The sequence below is a fragment of the Ochotona princeps genome, chromosome X, assembly GCF_030435755.1.
Source record: "Ochotona princeps isolate mOchPri1 chromosome X, mOchPri1.hap1, whole genome shotgun sequence".
In the NCBI taxonomy this organism is placed as follows: Eukaryota; Metazoa; Chordata; class Mammalia; order Lagomorpha; family Ochotonidae; genus Ochotona; species Ochotona princeps.
In genome coordinates, this window is record NC_080865.1 from 88,713,982 (window position 1) to 88,729,028 (window position 15,047).

Below are 15,047 nucleotides of genomic sequence, written 5' to 3' on the forward strand. Positions count from 1 at the left end.
TACATTGCTGCTGAGAATGTCAATTGGCACAAGCTTTCTGGAAAGCAATTTGGCAATATGCGTCAAGAGCCTTAAAAATGTTCATACCCTTTGACCCCGTAATTCCACTTCTAGGAATTTATCCTAAGGAAATAGAGATGTTCAGAAAGATTTATGTATAAGGACTTCACTCTAGCATTATTTATAACAATGAAAATATTGGAGACAGCCTAAATGATCAAAAATGGGGGGGTAAGTTACTCAAACTATAGCCACTGGATGAAATAGTTATTCAAACATTATTTTATGATTTTCTTTACTAAAATACAAAAGTACAATATAATGCTGAGTGAGACTTAGCATATTGACCTTTATACAGTATGCTATCAATTACTTAAACATGTCTTACATACATTGAAAAAGATTGGCCAGAAACAGTTTCATTTTCTAAATTTCCTTCAGCAATTATTTATCACTTGTATAATTACAAAAGGCAGGAAAGTATTTCTTTTTTTTTCAATGAATGACATGGCACGGTCAAAGTTGCAGGCGGAGAAAGTGACTCCCATTGCCGCAGTCAGCAGAGCACGTGAAGGGGCAGTAGAGAAAGCAGCTGGGTGTAGTGAGAGGCACCTTGCTGTAGAGGAAACAGCAAAAACTTGAGCGTGAATCACAACTCTACCATGTATTACATCTGTGATTCTCAGCAAGCATTTAACCTCTCTGAGACACAGTTTCAAATGGAGAAGATTATACCAATACTTTACCAGGCTGCTGGGAGAATTCAATTGGAACTTTAAGTTGCCTAGCTCATAGTAGTTGTTTGAGAAATGTTAGTTCCTTTTCCTATAAAAGTGAGGAGGCCAATTAAATCAGAGGATGACCAGAGGCTCAGCTAGCTGAATTCAGCTGTAGTAATGGGGAAAGGACAAATCAGAGCTATTAAGAAAGAATTATCTATTCACAGCTGGCACACAGAGTAAGAAACCAAATATGGTCTGTCACTTCTTACTGGAAATAATGGATGAAATGATGGCATGGACAACACAGAAGGAATGCAGGGCATCTCCAAGAAAAAAAAATATGAACAGCTCTGACTTTGCCAAATTTAAAATTACCATACATAATTCAAAGTCTCTGAGAACAAAGCACTATTTGAATTTTTTTTTCATTATTTGAAACTTTTTAAAGCCTGAAGAATTTGAACATAAATACATCATGAACAGAGAGAACAGTCAGAAATGACACTTGGCTACTTGACATCACAAAACACCTACTGTACTGACTTGGTATCCTCTTCATTCTATGAAGAACGGTCATCTGCAATGGCACTATAGCACGTATGCTTAACATGGATGTGGTAAAATCATTTCTTAGCAACAGGTCAGCAAAAGCTCCGTAAAGCTTAAAGCCACCATCTCCCAGATGAGTAAAAATTACTCCCAGAGAGTAAAAATCTATATTGCATGGAACAGTGCAAGCACTGAACCATCCTCATATGTGTGAATGTTACCACATCTGCCTCCCTCTAGCAGCTGGCCTAAACGCCTTAATAGGAAAAGGGCCTGTGTGCTTGCTGTAAACACCACTCTGTGCTACAGCCAGGCCTCCAGAGGAAGCACCTGAGGGACAGTGCCCATTGCATTCACCAACGGAAAGGGATTCAGGCTGAGTACCTGGACACTGAGAAAGGACTATAAACCACATGCCTGTAAAAAGACCTGTGTGCGATGTCATGACATGTGGCATATGCAGGCACCTCCAAAAGTTCATAGAAAATTAACTTAAAAGCTAAGTTTATTTAGGCCTGTAGCTTTTCATAATATGCACTTGCCATGAAGTTTTTGAAGTTCTTGCACATACTCAGTTTCAAAAATTGCACCAAAATATTTTTTTAATTTTCCACGAACTTTTAGAAGTGCACTCATATACTGCATTACTAATTTAAGGCTGCATTCATATTCACTGATCCGCCTAACACTATCAGAAAAAAAAGAAACTCATGTGTTACCAGTGTACTTATAATACAAGTGAAAACACTGGGCCTCAGAGAATTAAATGGCTTGCATACACTACAAAGCAGCAAAGCAGGTGCTAAAATTCACAGGGCTTCTTTAACCAAATTCAGTGCATTTTTCAATATACCATAAAATCATCATCTTTGCCCAGAACTTGAGCATAGGCTTGAAACAGAAGCCCAAGAAAGAGCCCCGAAAGATAACAGAATATAGAAGATAAATTATGAAAGCCTTCTCCAAAAAGCGCTTGAAAAGCATTAGACCCATGACATTGGTGAGGGATAGTCTAAAGATCTCAAAGAATTTCCAAATTCAAGAAACATACTGGGTGGTAGGTAAGCTCACGGACTCATTCATGCACAACAACCTTCGAGTGTCCCAAGATCCAAAATTCGTGATAAAGCATCTGTATTTTACTGCTACCATCTAACTTATACAAAAGCTCCATAAGATCAAGATTACTCTCTTTAAAGATGACTTCATGTATGAGTCTTTGTGTTGCTCATTAATAGGCCAAATCTCCTCCATTAAACTCCACAAATGGCAAGGGTCTACTGCAGGAGGCAAATCAAGAAAAGAAAATTGCATCGTAAGTCAGAGAATAAGCTGAGCAACGATAATGAAAGAGCTCAGTGGCTAGAGGAGATAAAGATGGAGTGGTGTCCTATAGATAAGGAAGTCTTTGCAGACCTTGGAAAGATGATTTGTAAAGAATCAGCAGAATGGAAACCAAACTGAAGATTCCAGAAAGAGATGGCAGTGAGAAAGTCAATGCACCTAGCTCAAGAAAAAGCAAAAGTTCAAAATGACCTAATGGTGAAAAACATTGCTTCACTGAACTGATTTTGGAAGTGGTGTTTTATTCTCTCTTCCTCACCTCTCTTTCTTCATGTGGGGTTTGTCCATCCAGCCGACAATACTCATAACCACGCCACATACAATAATCCTCCAAAATGTCCAGCAAGCGAGTCATCTGGCTGAAAATGAGAACCCTTGAACCTAAAACATTTCACAAGAAAAGGCAAATTATACAACTTGTGCAAAACTAACTTGAAGTTAGGAAAATAATACTTAACATCATACACAATATACACACGTGAAGGTACTTCAAAAAGTTCATGGAAAGGGGAGTTTAAAGCTTATTTTGATATAAAATTTAGTGTGCTCCATGTAGCATTTTCACAATATACATTTTGTGAACTTTTCAAAAGGCTGGATTTCAACGTTTTACACCAAAATAAACTTGTCTTTTAATTCCATTGCACATGTACCTTTTGAAGTACTCTCCTATAATACAAGAGCAGTCCAAACGCACACACACCCTTTCAAGGGATGCTCTATATAATTTTGCATTTGCGAGCTACACATTGTACTTCAAAATCCTCTATACATATTGACATGATATAAAAAAGAAACTGTGCCTTTATTTTGTCCTAAGGGTGAATGATGGCTCCACATGGCCTCCCATTGGATCACTGAATCTGAACTACTAGTCTCCCAACTAGCCTCCTGTCCATTTCTGTTCTCTTGGCCTCAGCTGATCCCTTGTACTGCCTCCAAGACTCTCCTCCTACCATGTTAACTCGCATAACAGCACTACCCACAGCAAATCTTCTCAGATCCTCCTTCAGCAAACTTTCATGTGCCTTAAAGCATGGTTTTAATGACCTTTTGCAACTGGGCCCCATGCAGCTCCTCAGATCCATCAACTGCCACTTTACCCCCCATATACCATATACCCCACCTCCACCCATCGCCTTCTTTCATATATTCATTTCACTGACCTGGAGAACCCTCCCTCTGCTGTTACCATGGTTCACTCCACTTTTCAGCATTCACCCCAACTGTTATCTCTGTGAAGACTTTCCCAACTCCCTGTTTCTCAACCCATCACAGCATTTATCACAACCATTCCTCCTCCCTGCACTGTCAGCCTGTCCAAGGCAAAGACTAATATCTTACTTTTGTGCACCCAACTCAGGACAATTCCTGGCACGTAACAAATATGCAACAATGTCTGCTGAATGAGTGAATGAATGAACATGGAAAAAGTATACTCATAATACATTCATATGAATGTGTTCCTTGCTAAAGTGAACACTTCTTACCCTGTTCTTTGAGTTTGGCCAAAAGCTTATCTAGAACTAGCATTTTCCCACTGTTGCTGACAATATGCTCATCAGTGGTATAAGGTGGTCCAGGCTCAGCTCCATCAAACAGGTACGGATGATTACAACACTTGCGAAGCTGCATGAGAATGTTTAAGAGTCGCATCTTGTCCATCTTGCCAGCAGAGTTTAAAACATCAATATCTTTCATCAGGATTTTTGTATACCTAAAATTTGAAATAAAATTAGCCACCAATTATTAGAAAGACGAATGCCATGAAGAAATGATCCCTGATGGTCAGATTAGATTCCCATGTGAAGACTTGACTGAAGACCAAAACTGAGCAGCAAAACCAAGAAACAAATAAAGTTTTCACATTTAACTTCTATGTTGCTTACAAAAATGTTTTCTCCTGCTCTACTGATTGAGAAACGCCCATCAGCTGATAACTATTCAGAAAACTGCATGCATCTGATCATTATTTTAGAACTACAATATTTGCTAAACATTGACATCCACTTGAGCTAAAAGCAGTCTCAAGTTTATATAAACCTATTGTTACAATCTTTTTTTGTGATCTTGTAACTGTTTTCACCTTTTTCTAGACCTTTACCCAGACAAAAAGAGACCTGTGCATTCATCTGACCAAAACCAGAATTTAATAGTCAATTTGTACAGGACTTACCTGAATCATTCCACTAAATCATCGCAACTCAAGTGTGTATCAGTATCATACCCATATCATGAACAGAAATTCACAAAGCTAAGAGAAGGTGAATAACTTAGAGCCACAGCAATAAGGAAAGGTAATGAGTTGGTCTTACTTCTGATGCTCTACTACATTATACCAGTTTGCAGACTAGATAAATCATTATATGTTTTATATATGACCTAATTTTACTTATATAAGCAACATTTTCCATCTTCCAGTACCATTATTATATCAATAACCATTTTATCACTATCACTTGGTGATTCCCTTGTCAATTTCCAGTTCTGCTTCTGTTTATCAGACCACTCCAGCATCTGTATTTTGTTAACATCCATAATCACAATGTTTTTATCATCATCATGATAATTATTACTATTTTCACTGATGAGAAAACCAAGAATAACAAGTCTGCCAGTGACATTTTGCTCTTTAAATCCTAAAAATCTTCCTCTTAAACTAAGTATTATCACACATATTTTTAGAAAAAGAAAAAGGTGATATAATTTGCCCGCACTAAATAGCTATTAAGAGGCAATGTACACAGTAAGAGTGGGGGTGGGGTGGTGCCAAGGCATAACATCCACATCAGCATCCCATCTGAGCACCAGTTTGAGTCCTAGATGCTCTACTTCCGATCCAGCTCCCTGATGATGCTGGAAAGCACTGAAGGATGGCTTAGATCCTTGGGGTCCTGCACCCAGTTGGAAGATCTAGAAAAAGCTCCTGGCTCCCAACTTCAGACTAGCCCAGCTCTGGCTTTGTGGACTGGTGGGAGAGTGAACCAGTGGATGGAAGATTCATTCTCTCTCTCTCTGCCTCTCCCATCCGTCCCTCCCTCCCAATAACTTTGACTTTCTGAGTAAAAAGTAAATCATGTAAAAAAAAAAATACATGTGCGTACTGCAGTGCATTACTGGCATCCCAATCCCATATGAACAATGGTTGTATCCCCAGCTGTACCATTTTCAATTCACCTCTTTTCCCTGCAAATGCTCCTGTAAAAGATGATCCAGTTACCTGGGTTTTTGCCACAAACATGAGAGACCAGAATAGAGTTCTAGGCTCCTGACCCAGCCCTGGCTCTTACAGTCATTGGGGGAGGAGGACCAGGGGATGGTAGAGACCTCTCTGCAACTCTGCCTTTCAAATAAAATCTTTAAAATAAAAAGGGGCAACACATAGGATTCAAACACTAATCAACAGACTCTAAAACCTGTTCTTTCCCAAATGTTAAGCAAAATATCTTTTAATTGTTTTAAAACATTTCAACTACTTGTCACATTTAAATACAAAATGTAATGTTTGAACTGAAAGCATATCTAAGGAACTACAAAGCTATCATTTAGTAAATTCTTTTTTTTTAATTATTTATTATTTAACTTCATTAATTACATTGTATTATGTGACACAGTTACATAGATACTTGGGTTCTCCCCCCCCCATACCCTCCCACCATGGTGGATTCCTCCACCTTGTTGCATAACCACAGCTCAAGTTCAGTTGAGATTCCCCCATTGCAAGCATATACCAAACATAGAGTCCAGCATCTTATTGAATTTAGTAAATTCTTAACACACAAATAAGTTTTAATGGAAATAAAATAGCTCACCATTCTCGCTGCATCTTACTCAATCCCAAGTAAATTTTTATTTCCTTTTTTGGAGGCAAACTCTTCTCTACATCAGTTTTTATACGACGCAACAAAAATGGCTTTAAAACCTAAAAAGTGATAGTTTTTATTTAAAAATTATAAAAAATTTAACACTGCAAAGCATGTATTTCACTTAACACCACTTGAATGTGAAATTTACTTCATAGCTATGGGCACCAGCACTGTGGTTCAGCACGGTAAGCTGCTGATTCTGACACTGGAATCCCACATTAGAGTGCTAGTTCAAGCCCCAGCTACTCTGTTTCTAGTCCAGCATACCTGCTAAAGGAGAATACGGCACAAGTACTTGGGACTTTATTATTCACATAGGAGACCCAGACTGAGTTCTAGAAAGACATCTGGGGGGTGAACTAGTGGTTAGAAGGTTTCTCTTTCTCTCTCTTGATCTCTCTCTCTTCATAAATAATCTTTTGACTTTAAAACAGGAGAGGTAATCTGAATTCAGAGCACTAATCAAAGACTGTAAAAATGAAATAAAATTACAAGTCATTTCAAAATCGTTAAACATACGAATAAAAAGAAAATGGTTCATCATTAATGAAGATGTGGATGAATCAGGATAAAAGATAAAATACCAAATAATCAGCATATACCTAAAAGACAGATTCTATCCTAACAACAGTGCTATCGCTTACAGAGTGCCTCTCTACAATTTTCCAAACACTGAACTGTGAACTTCACTAAAATAAGTACTGAATTACAGCAAGTAACTACAGCACATCTTTGAGTGAGATGTGACTATTTCAATTTGAGCAGTAAACTCACCAAAGTCACTTTGCTGGTAAGCAGTAGAAGCTGAACTCAAATGCAGATCTGGCAGATTCTGATGACCTCTTGAGTTTAGGCATGTTGCTTAGTTTTTCCAAGCCCATTTCTTTATTTAGTCATTGAAAAAATATTTATGGTATGTATATATGCCGAGTGTTTTAAAATGGGGATAATGATACTATTTCTAGGGCTGTCACAAAGATTTATGGTCGTACATGCATAGAGCTTCCCACATTCAGTAAACTATAGCTATTATTATCAGAGATCTATGAAGGTAAGGAAAACAGAACAGTAAGAGAAGACTTGATTTGTGCCTCACAAACTTGTTCAAGAGAGAGAATCTTAAAAGTGCAACTGCCTTGGAAATACTGTGCCAAATACCCATCCCCAAAATGTTAAATTTAAGGAACAAAGAAAAGCCCATATAGAGGTCTAAGAAGAGGAGCCAAAGAGGGAAGAGAAAATCAGTATATTGGAAACGAAACATCAAAAAGGGCTTCCAGAACTAAGGCCAAGAAACTGAGAGAGTGAAATAGTAGAGAGAGGCCAAGAAACTGAGGGAAATGCACCTTGAATTCAGCAACTAGAAAGTCATTAAACATCATATGAGGTAACTTTCAGTTATACACAATGAACAGAAGCCAGTGGTCAATGGGCTCAAAAGTGAATAGGAGGACCTGGTGTGATGGCTCAATTGGCTAATCCTCTACCTTTAAGTACTGGATCCCATACAGGTGCCAGTTCATGTCCAGACTGCTCCACGTTCCATCCAGTTCCCTGCCTGTGGCCTGGAAAGCAGTAGAGGATGACCCAAAGCCTTGGGACCCTGCACCCACATGGGAGACCTCCTGGCTTCAGATTGGATCTGCTCAGCACTGGCTATTGAGGCCATCTGGGAAGTGAATCAACAGATGGAAGATCTTTCTGTCTCTCCTTGTCTCTGTAAAATCTACCATTCCAATAAAAATAAATGAATCTTTAAAAAAAAAAAACAGTGAATAAGAGAAGAATTACAGGCCAACAAATTGGATAACCTAAAAAGTATAAATTCCTAAAAACAGTATATAAAAAAATTCCTTCAAATTGTAGCAAAAAACAAAACAAATAAAGCAAAACACAGACCAAAAAAGCACCCGATTTTAAAACGAGCAAAATATGGGATGGCATTGTATCAGAGGATTTAGCTTCATCCTGAAGCACTTAACATTCCAAATCAGAATGTCATTTAAGTCCTAGCTGCTCTGCTTCTGATCCAGCTTTCCCATACTGTGGCTGAGAAGGCAAAAAAGTGGCCCAAGTGCTTCGACCCCTATACCCACATGGGAGATTCAGATGGAGCTCTGAGCTCCTGGCTTCCGCCTGGCCTGCCTCAGGTCTAATGACCATTTGGGGAGTGAGCCAGTTGTTTTTCTCTCTCATTCTCACTCTCCATAGTTCTACCTCTACCTTTCAAATTTAAAAAAAAAATGTGTCTTTAAAAAATTAAAATGGGAAAATTAATGGACAGTTCTCAAAAGATTTACAAATGTCCAAAAGAAGCATATATAAAATGCTCAACATCCAAAACAGAAAAAAGAATTGAAGCCTCAATGAGATATGACTTGATACCAATCAATACAGTCTCTATCAAAAGAACTAAATATAAGTTTGGCAAGGACGCAAAGAAATTGGAACCTGTGTTCACTGTTGGTGGGAATGTAAAATGATACAGCCACTGTGAAAACTAGTATGTGGCTCCCCCCAAAATTAAAACAGAATCACTATGAGTTAGCAATCCCACCTGGCTGTATATCCAAAGAACTACAAAGCAGCATCTCAACACTTCCGCTCTCATGTTCACTGCAGCTTTATGTAACACAGACAACAACTGGAATCAGTGTTCACCGATACTTCAATGACAATACTTTGGCAGACACAATGAACAGTCTTTAACTAGAACAAAATCTTGTCACCTGCTATAATATTCATGAATCTCAAGGAAATATGACAATCAAAATAAGCCAGTCACCAAGAGGAACATATGAAATAATTTCACTCATATGAAACATCAAACAGTTAAAATCATAAAAAAAAAAAAGATTAGAAAAACAGTAGCTAAGGGGTGTGCGTGGTAGATATGGCAATTTGTACTTAACTGGTATCATTTCAGCCTTCCAAGATGACAAGTTCAAGTGATCTGCTTTAGAATAATGTGAATACTCTAACATCACTTAACTATACACTTTTAAATGATTAAGGCATGGGCCCGGCGGCGTGGCCTAGCGGCTAAAGTCCTTGCCTTGAAAGCCCCGGAATCCCATATGGGCGCCGGTTCTAACCTCGGCAGCCCTGCTTCCCATCCAGCTCCCTGCCTGTAGCCTGGGAAAGCAGTTGAGAACGGCCCAAAACTTTGGGACACTGCACCCGCGTGGGAGACCTGGAAGAGGTTCCTGGTCCCGGCATCGGATCGGCCCGTTGCGGCTCACTTGGGGAGTGAAACATCGGATGGAAGATCTTCCTCTCTGTCTCTCCTCCTCTCTGTATATCCGGCTTTCCAATAATAATAAAAAAATCTAAAAAAAAATGATTAAGGCAAATATATTTTTATATGATTTTATCACAATAAGAAGGAATAACACACAAAAAAATCTCATTTTGATTATATAGGCAAAGCAAACTTTTACTATAAAAACAATACAAATGGCCCGGCATGGTAACCTAGAGGCCAAAGTCCTCGCCTTGCACATGCCAGGATCCCATTTGGGTGTTGCTTCTAATTCCAGTGTCCCAGCTTCCCATCCAGGTCTCTGCTTGTGGCCTGAGAAAGCAGTCAAGGATGACCCAAAGCCTTGGAATCCTGCACCTGTGTGGGAGACCCCTGAGGAGTTCTATAATAGCAATAGGCAATTGACTCTTGGGTTTGAAAATTAAAAAGCTATAATAGAGATATAGATAAAATAATTATTAAATGAATATAGCAAACATAGCAGCTGTATGTTTTAAAAAGGAATGAATGAGAGATTATGTAGTAGAGATAGAAAAACTATTCCTTCAAGAAATTTAGTTCTCAAAAGAAGAAAACAGACTCAGGACCAGAGTGCTGGCATACAGGCTAATCCTCCACTTGTGGCACCAGCATCCCCTGTGGGTGACAGTTCAAGTCCCAGCTACACCACTTTTGATCCAGCTGCCTGCCAATATACTGGGAAAGCAGCAGAGAATGGCTCAAGTCCCCGGACACCTTGCAGCTATGTGGAACACCTGGAAGAAATTCTAGCTCTCAGTTTCAGACCAACCCAACTCTGACCATAGCAGGGGGTCTAGGAATTGAATCAGCAGATGGAAGATCTTTGTCTGTGATTATGATTTTCAGGTAAAATAAAATAGATAAATCTGTAAAAACAAAAATAAAGAAAATAGATGCAAGACTCACAGACAGGGACACACGCTGAGTCAGCCGTGTTTTGTACAGGGTACTTCGAAAAGTTCATGGAAGATGGAAATTTTTAGAATGTGAAAAAAACATCTTATGAAGACAGTTTGTGTGGATTTCCCAAAAAAAAAAAAGTTTATACCAGAATAAGGTTTTAAACTCCATTTTTTAAAGATTTATTTTTATTGGAAAGGCAAATATACAGAGAGGAATATCTTCCATCTGATGATTCCATCTGATTGCGGCCGAAGTGGCCGCAATGGCTGGAACTGAGCAGATCTGAAGCAGGAGCCTGGAGCCTCTTTTGGGTCTCCAATGCGGGTGCAGGTTCCAAGGTGCTGTCCTCCACTGTTTTCCTGGGCCATAAGTAGGGAGCTGGATGGGAAGTGGGGCTGCCAGGATTAAAACTGGCGTCCATGAGATCCTGGTGCATGCAAAGCGAGGACCCCAGTAGGCTACCGCACTGAGCCCTAAACTCCATTTTTACATACAATTTTTAAGTTCCCTCTCATATGCATCAGGATGGATACAGGTTTGGACTTGGAGATAATTAGGGAAATACCTGACTATGTTTATATATATTGAGGATAAGGAGAGTGAAAATTAAGTTATTAAAAGCATAGAATGGGCCTGGCATGGTAGCCTAGAGGCTAAAGTCCTCACCTTGCATGCGCCCCGGGATCTCATATGGGCACAGGTTCTAATCCTCGCGGCTCCACTTCCCATCCAGCTCCCTGCCTGTAGCCTGGGAAAGCAGTCGAGGACAGGCCAAAGCCTTGAGACCCTGCACCCATGTGGGAGACCAGGAAGAGGCTCCTGGCGCCTGGCTTCGGATTGGCTGAGCTCCGGCTGTTGCAGCCACTTGGGGAGCGAATCAGCAGATGGAAGATCTTCCTCTCTGTCTCTCCTTCTCTCTGTATATCTGACTTTCCAATAAAAATAAATAAATCTTTTTTAAAAAGCATAGATCATGGGAGCAGGTGTGTAGGAAAGAGGTCCAGACAGAAGGTAGCACAGATGCAGGTGTCCTTGGAAGATAAATATCCTTCAAGGAACTCCTACCTAATGATCTCTACTGTCTTGGAAAATAGCATGATGCTACCTGCAGAGATGAGGAGGGCAAGAAATACATGGAATAGAAATCTAGGGGGGAAAGGGGAGGGGGAGGTGAAACCCCACTGCCTATTAAACTTTGTCATAAAATAAAAAAATAAAATAAAAATAAAGAAACCTTGGGCAGATTGAGAAAAGTCTAGAATAGCTGTTACAGGAAATGCAAAAGTAGGCTGTAGAAGTTCACATTTCTTGAGATTACCAGAATCATAAAAACCAAAGCTAGGTTAGAGAATACGAGATCACAGTAGTTCCAACCCGTACAGTTGTAAAATCATCAGGATTGAGCAGCCATAGCACAAAGAGGGTCACTCCAATAAATAGCAGTAGAAGCAGAATTTACACACAAAAGACAGAAATGTTACATCATTCCAGTTTAGGGCTTTCAGAGAATGTATGGCAAATGGACAAAAGAGCAAGAGAACCTGGGAAAACTGGCAAGAGTGCTTTTAGTGCCAGAAAAGAGACTCACTGCCAAATATAGAAACGCCACAACAGAAGTGGGCTGATAAATGGCAACAAAAGCAGAGGTCCAAGGGATTGGAGATCTCCATACTATACAGAAGCAATAACATGAGTGAAAGAGCTAGCAAGATGGAAGAAGCTTGCTATCAAATCATGGCAAACTGGTGTTCAATGAACGTGAGGAAGTCATCTGGTGATGAACAGATGATAAATGGGCAGAGGGTGGAACACCAAGAGAGTACACACCTCAATGAAAGAGTTTTATATATGCTAGTCCAGAAGCAGTAACTCAAGAAATGACACTGGGGAATTAATGGAACCCTGACGTCATTTTGAGCACCACTGAAGGAAGTTCCAACAGCTGGAGAGACCCACAGCCCCTTGGGGGAGAGCCAACTCAAAAAAGCCATTGCTCAGAGAGGCTGAGGATACAGTGGACTTTGTTAACCAAAGAGGCTGTCAGAAAGCTGAGACTCGGAAGCAGTGAGACGAAGTTAAGAGGCAAAGCCAAAAGTTCCAACAGATTCTATGGCAGTTTGTTTTCAGACTTATTTACACATTTAATGACCCAATGTGCTTGTCTGCGACTACTTACTGAATGAAGTCTTTCCACAAGTTTTTGATCACCAAGACAATTTTTGGTATCAAACCAAGAATCAAAGTCCTGTGGAGAAGTGGAAATTCTGTCATAAATGCATAGCCATTTAAAAAATATATACTCTATATTCCATAAAAGCATGTGTGACCTGTATAGACATAATCCATTTTAATAGTACTTTCAAAGCTTCATCCATCATCACAGGCAATATATTATTTACTTCTAAAAAGAGATAAAACATTTGAACAGTCAATGAAATTAGAACTCATATTACAGGAAACCCATCAGCAATTTTTTCCCTAAAAGACATTTATTAGGTTTCCTCATATCACCATTAAGATTGTATCTTATTAACAACTGTCAGAGGAAGAATATAAAATCAAGGACATCTCATGTTAGTGAAAATGTTGGTGTCATCAAATAATAAAACAAGCAAAAGCAAGATAAAGGTTTACAAGTCAATGAATTGCTAAACTTGGTACTTTTTTATTATTGATTAATATGGGGAAAATCAAGCCCCAAAAGTCCTTAAATCATTCAGTAGTTTTCTAACCTAGTATAAATTTGTGCTCATGATTTAAAAAAAGGAATTACACAATCACAAAATATGGTGTTTCTCAGTTCAAATACTTACAGGCTCTTTAGCACTTACCAAATGCTAAAACCTAGAATAAAGATTATTTTAAATTCTTCACCTACCACACTAATATATAGAAACATATGTCAAACTACTGAAATTTAATGAAAAGAGAATGTTGAAGATACTATTCTGAACTCAGATTATCTAACACCATAAACTATGATTGCAATGGGACAAAGGAAAAGTTTAAAAGGCAGGTTGATTTCAAAGAAGAAAAACACTAATTTTGTAAATATGCCCATTTTGAAATTTTACACTTAAGAACTATATCCTGAGAAAACTGAAACACAGAGATAAAAATTCATACATGAAATGTAAGTAGAACTTTTGATCTCCAATCTATGCTTTGAAAAACAAATGTGTGTGAACACAGGAAAACTATCCGTGTAATAAACCTTAAACTTACATCTGCAGAATTAAAAACATCTGGCAACAGAAAGTTGAGTAATGCCCAGAGTTCATGCAGGTTATTCTGCAAAGGTGTTCCAGTTAGGAGCAAACGGTTTGTTGACTTGAATTCACGAACTATCTCTGAAAGCTAGAAACAATAATACTTTTGTAAGCATTGATTTAGTAGAAAACTCAGCATTCCAACACTTTTTTTTAAAATATGAGGGTCCACCAAAAAGCTCACAAAATGCACATAATAAAAAACTATGTATAGATTTCAGTATTTTACACCAAAACAAACTTACTTAATTTCATTTTTCCACGAACATTTTTTTGAAGTCCATTTGGTACAATAAAACTTCACAATGACACTCTATGGAAAAATATCCTAGTTCAAGTTACACGGCTACAGTGAAGCACAACAAAATACTCTAGGCATTTCTACATCTGAAACAGTGCAGACCATATTTATACATCAGACTCCTCCCCTCTTCAAAAAAAGTATTTTCTTCATTTTGGATTCACAGAAAACTGTCAGATCATCTCCATGGAAACCAGGCTAGCTGCTCCCTACAGCAAAATCTCTTTCTCCCTGCCAACCATGTTCATCTACAAACCCAGCAAAGGGCTAACTTAGCCTAACCCAAATCTTTAAGCACCAGAATTGAGTGAATTTCAATTGAGCCCTGGTACTTTCTATTAACTTTGTAGTAAAACATACAACATAAGAACAGTCCTAACAGTGAACATTTTTATAACGCTCTTAAATCATTATTCTTAAATTTGTATTCTCTTATCAGGTAATTGTTCCAGTTAGGAATTAGTGTGATCCACCTGGTGGTTTTGCAGACATTCTGTCCCTGTTTCTCACAAACTAGCCCAGCAATCCAAAGAGATGTTCATCCTAACACGTGAAGCTTTTCCTACTGCTGATGTAGTTGAATGGCAAAACATGCTGAGCGTTTTCAATGCTAATAACACACTCTAATTCACACAAGTCAGACAACTCCAGGAAATTCTTTTTCTAATTCATAAGAGTATATATAACACCTCAATAAAAAATAAGTCAATGCAAATCACATTCACACACTATATACTCTCAACAATAAAATACCACATTATAACAGTTAGGTTACCACAAATGCCATAGCCAATGAACACCTAATTTTCT

The 15,047-nt window shown here is 38.6% G+C and overlaps 1 protein-coding gene across 3 annotated transcripts in view; it reads right to left on the bottom strand.

The window, feature by feature from the left end:
- SMARCA1 (SWI/SNF related, matrix associated, actin dependent regulator of chromatin, subfamily a, member 1) overlaps positions 1 to 15,047 on the bottom strand; it is an 87,866-nt gene that overhangs the window by 57,172 nt on the left and 15,647 nt on the right. For 2 of the 3 annotated variants that reach the window (XM_004587678.4, XM_058658812.1), the window contains 6 exons: positions 13,893 to 14,024; positions 12,844 to 12,912; positions 6,428 to 6,537; positions 4,106 to 4,332; positions 2,875 to 2,996; positions 88 to 123 (listed from right to left, as the gene is read on the bottom strand). In XM_004587678.4, the coding sequence (XP_004587735.2) occupies positions 88 to 123; positions 2,875 to 2,996; positions 4,106 to 4,332; positions 6,428 to 6,537; positions 12,844 to 12,912; positions 13,893 to 14,024 (696 nt within the window). The remainder of the gene's footprint in view (positions 1 to 87; positions 124 to 2,874; positions 2,997 to 4,105; positions 4,333 to 6,427; positions 6,538 to 12,843; positions 12,913 to 13,892; positions 14,025 to 15,047) is intronic. The other variant, XM_004587679.4, reaches the window with a different exon arrangement.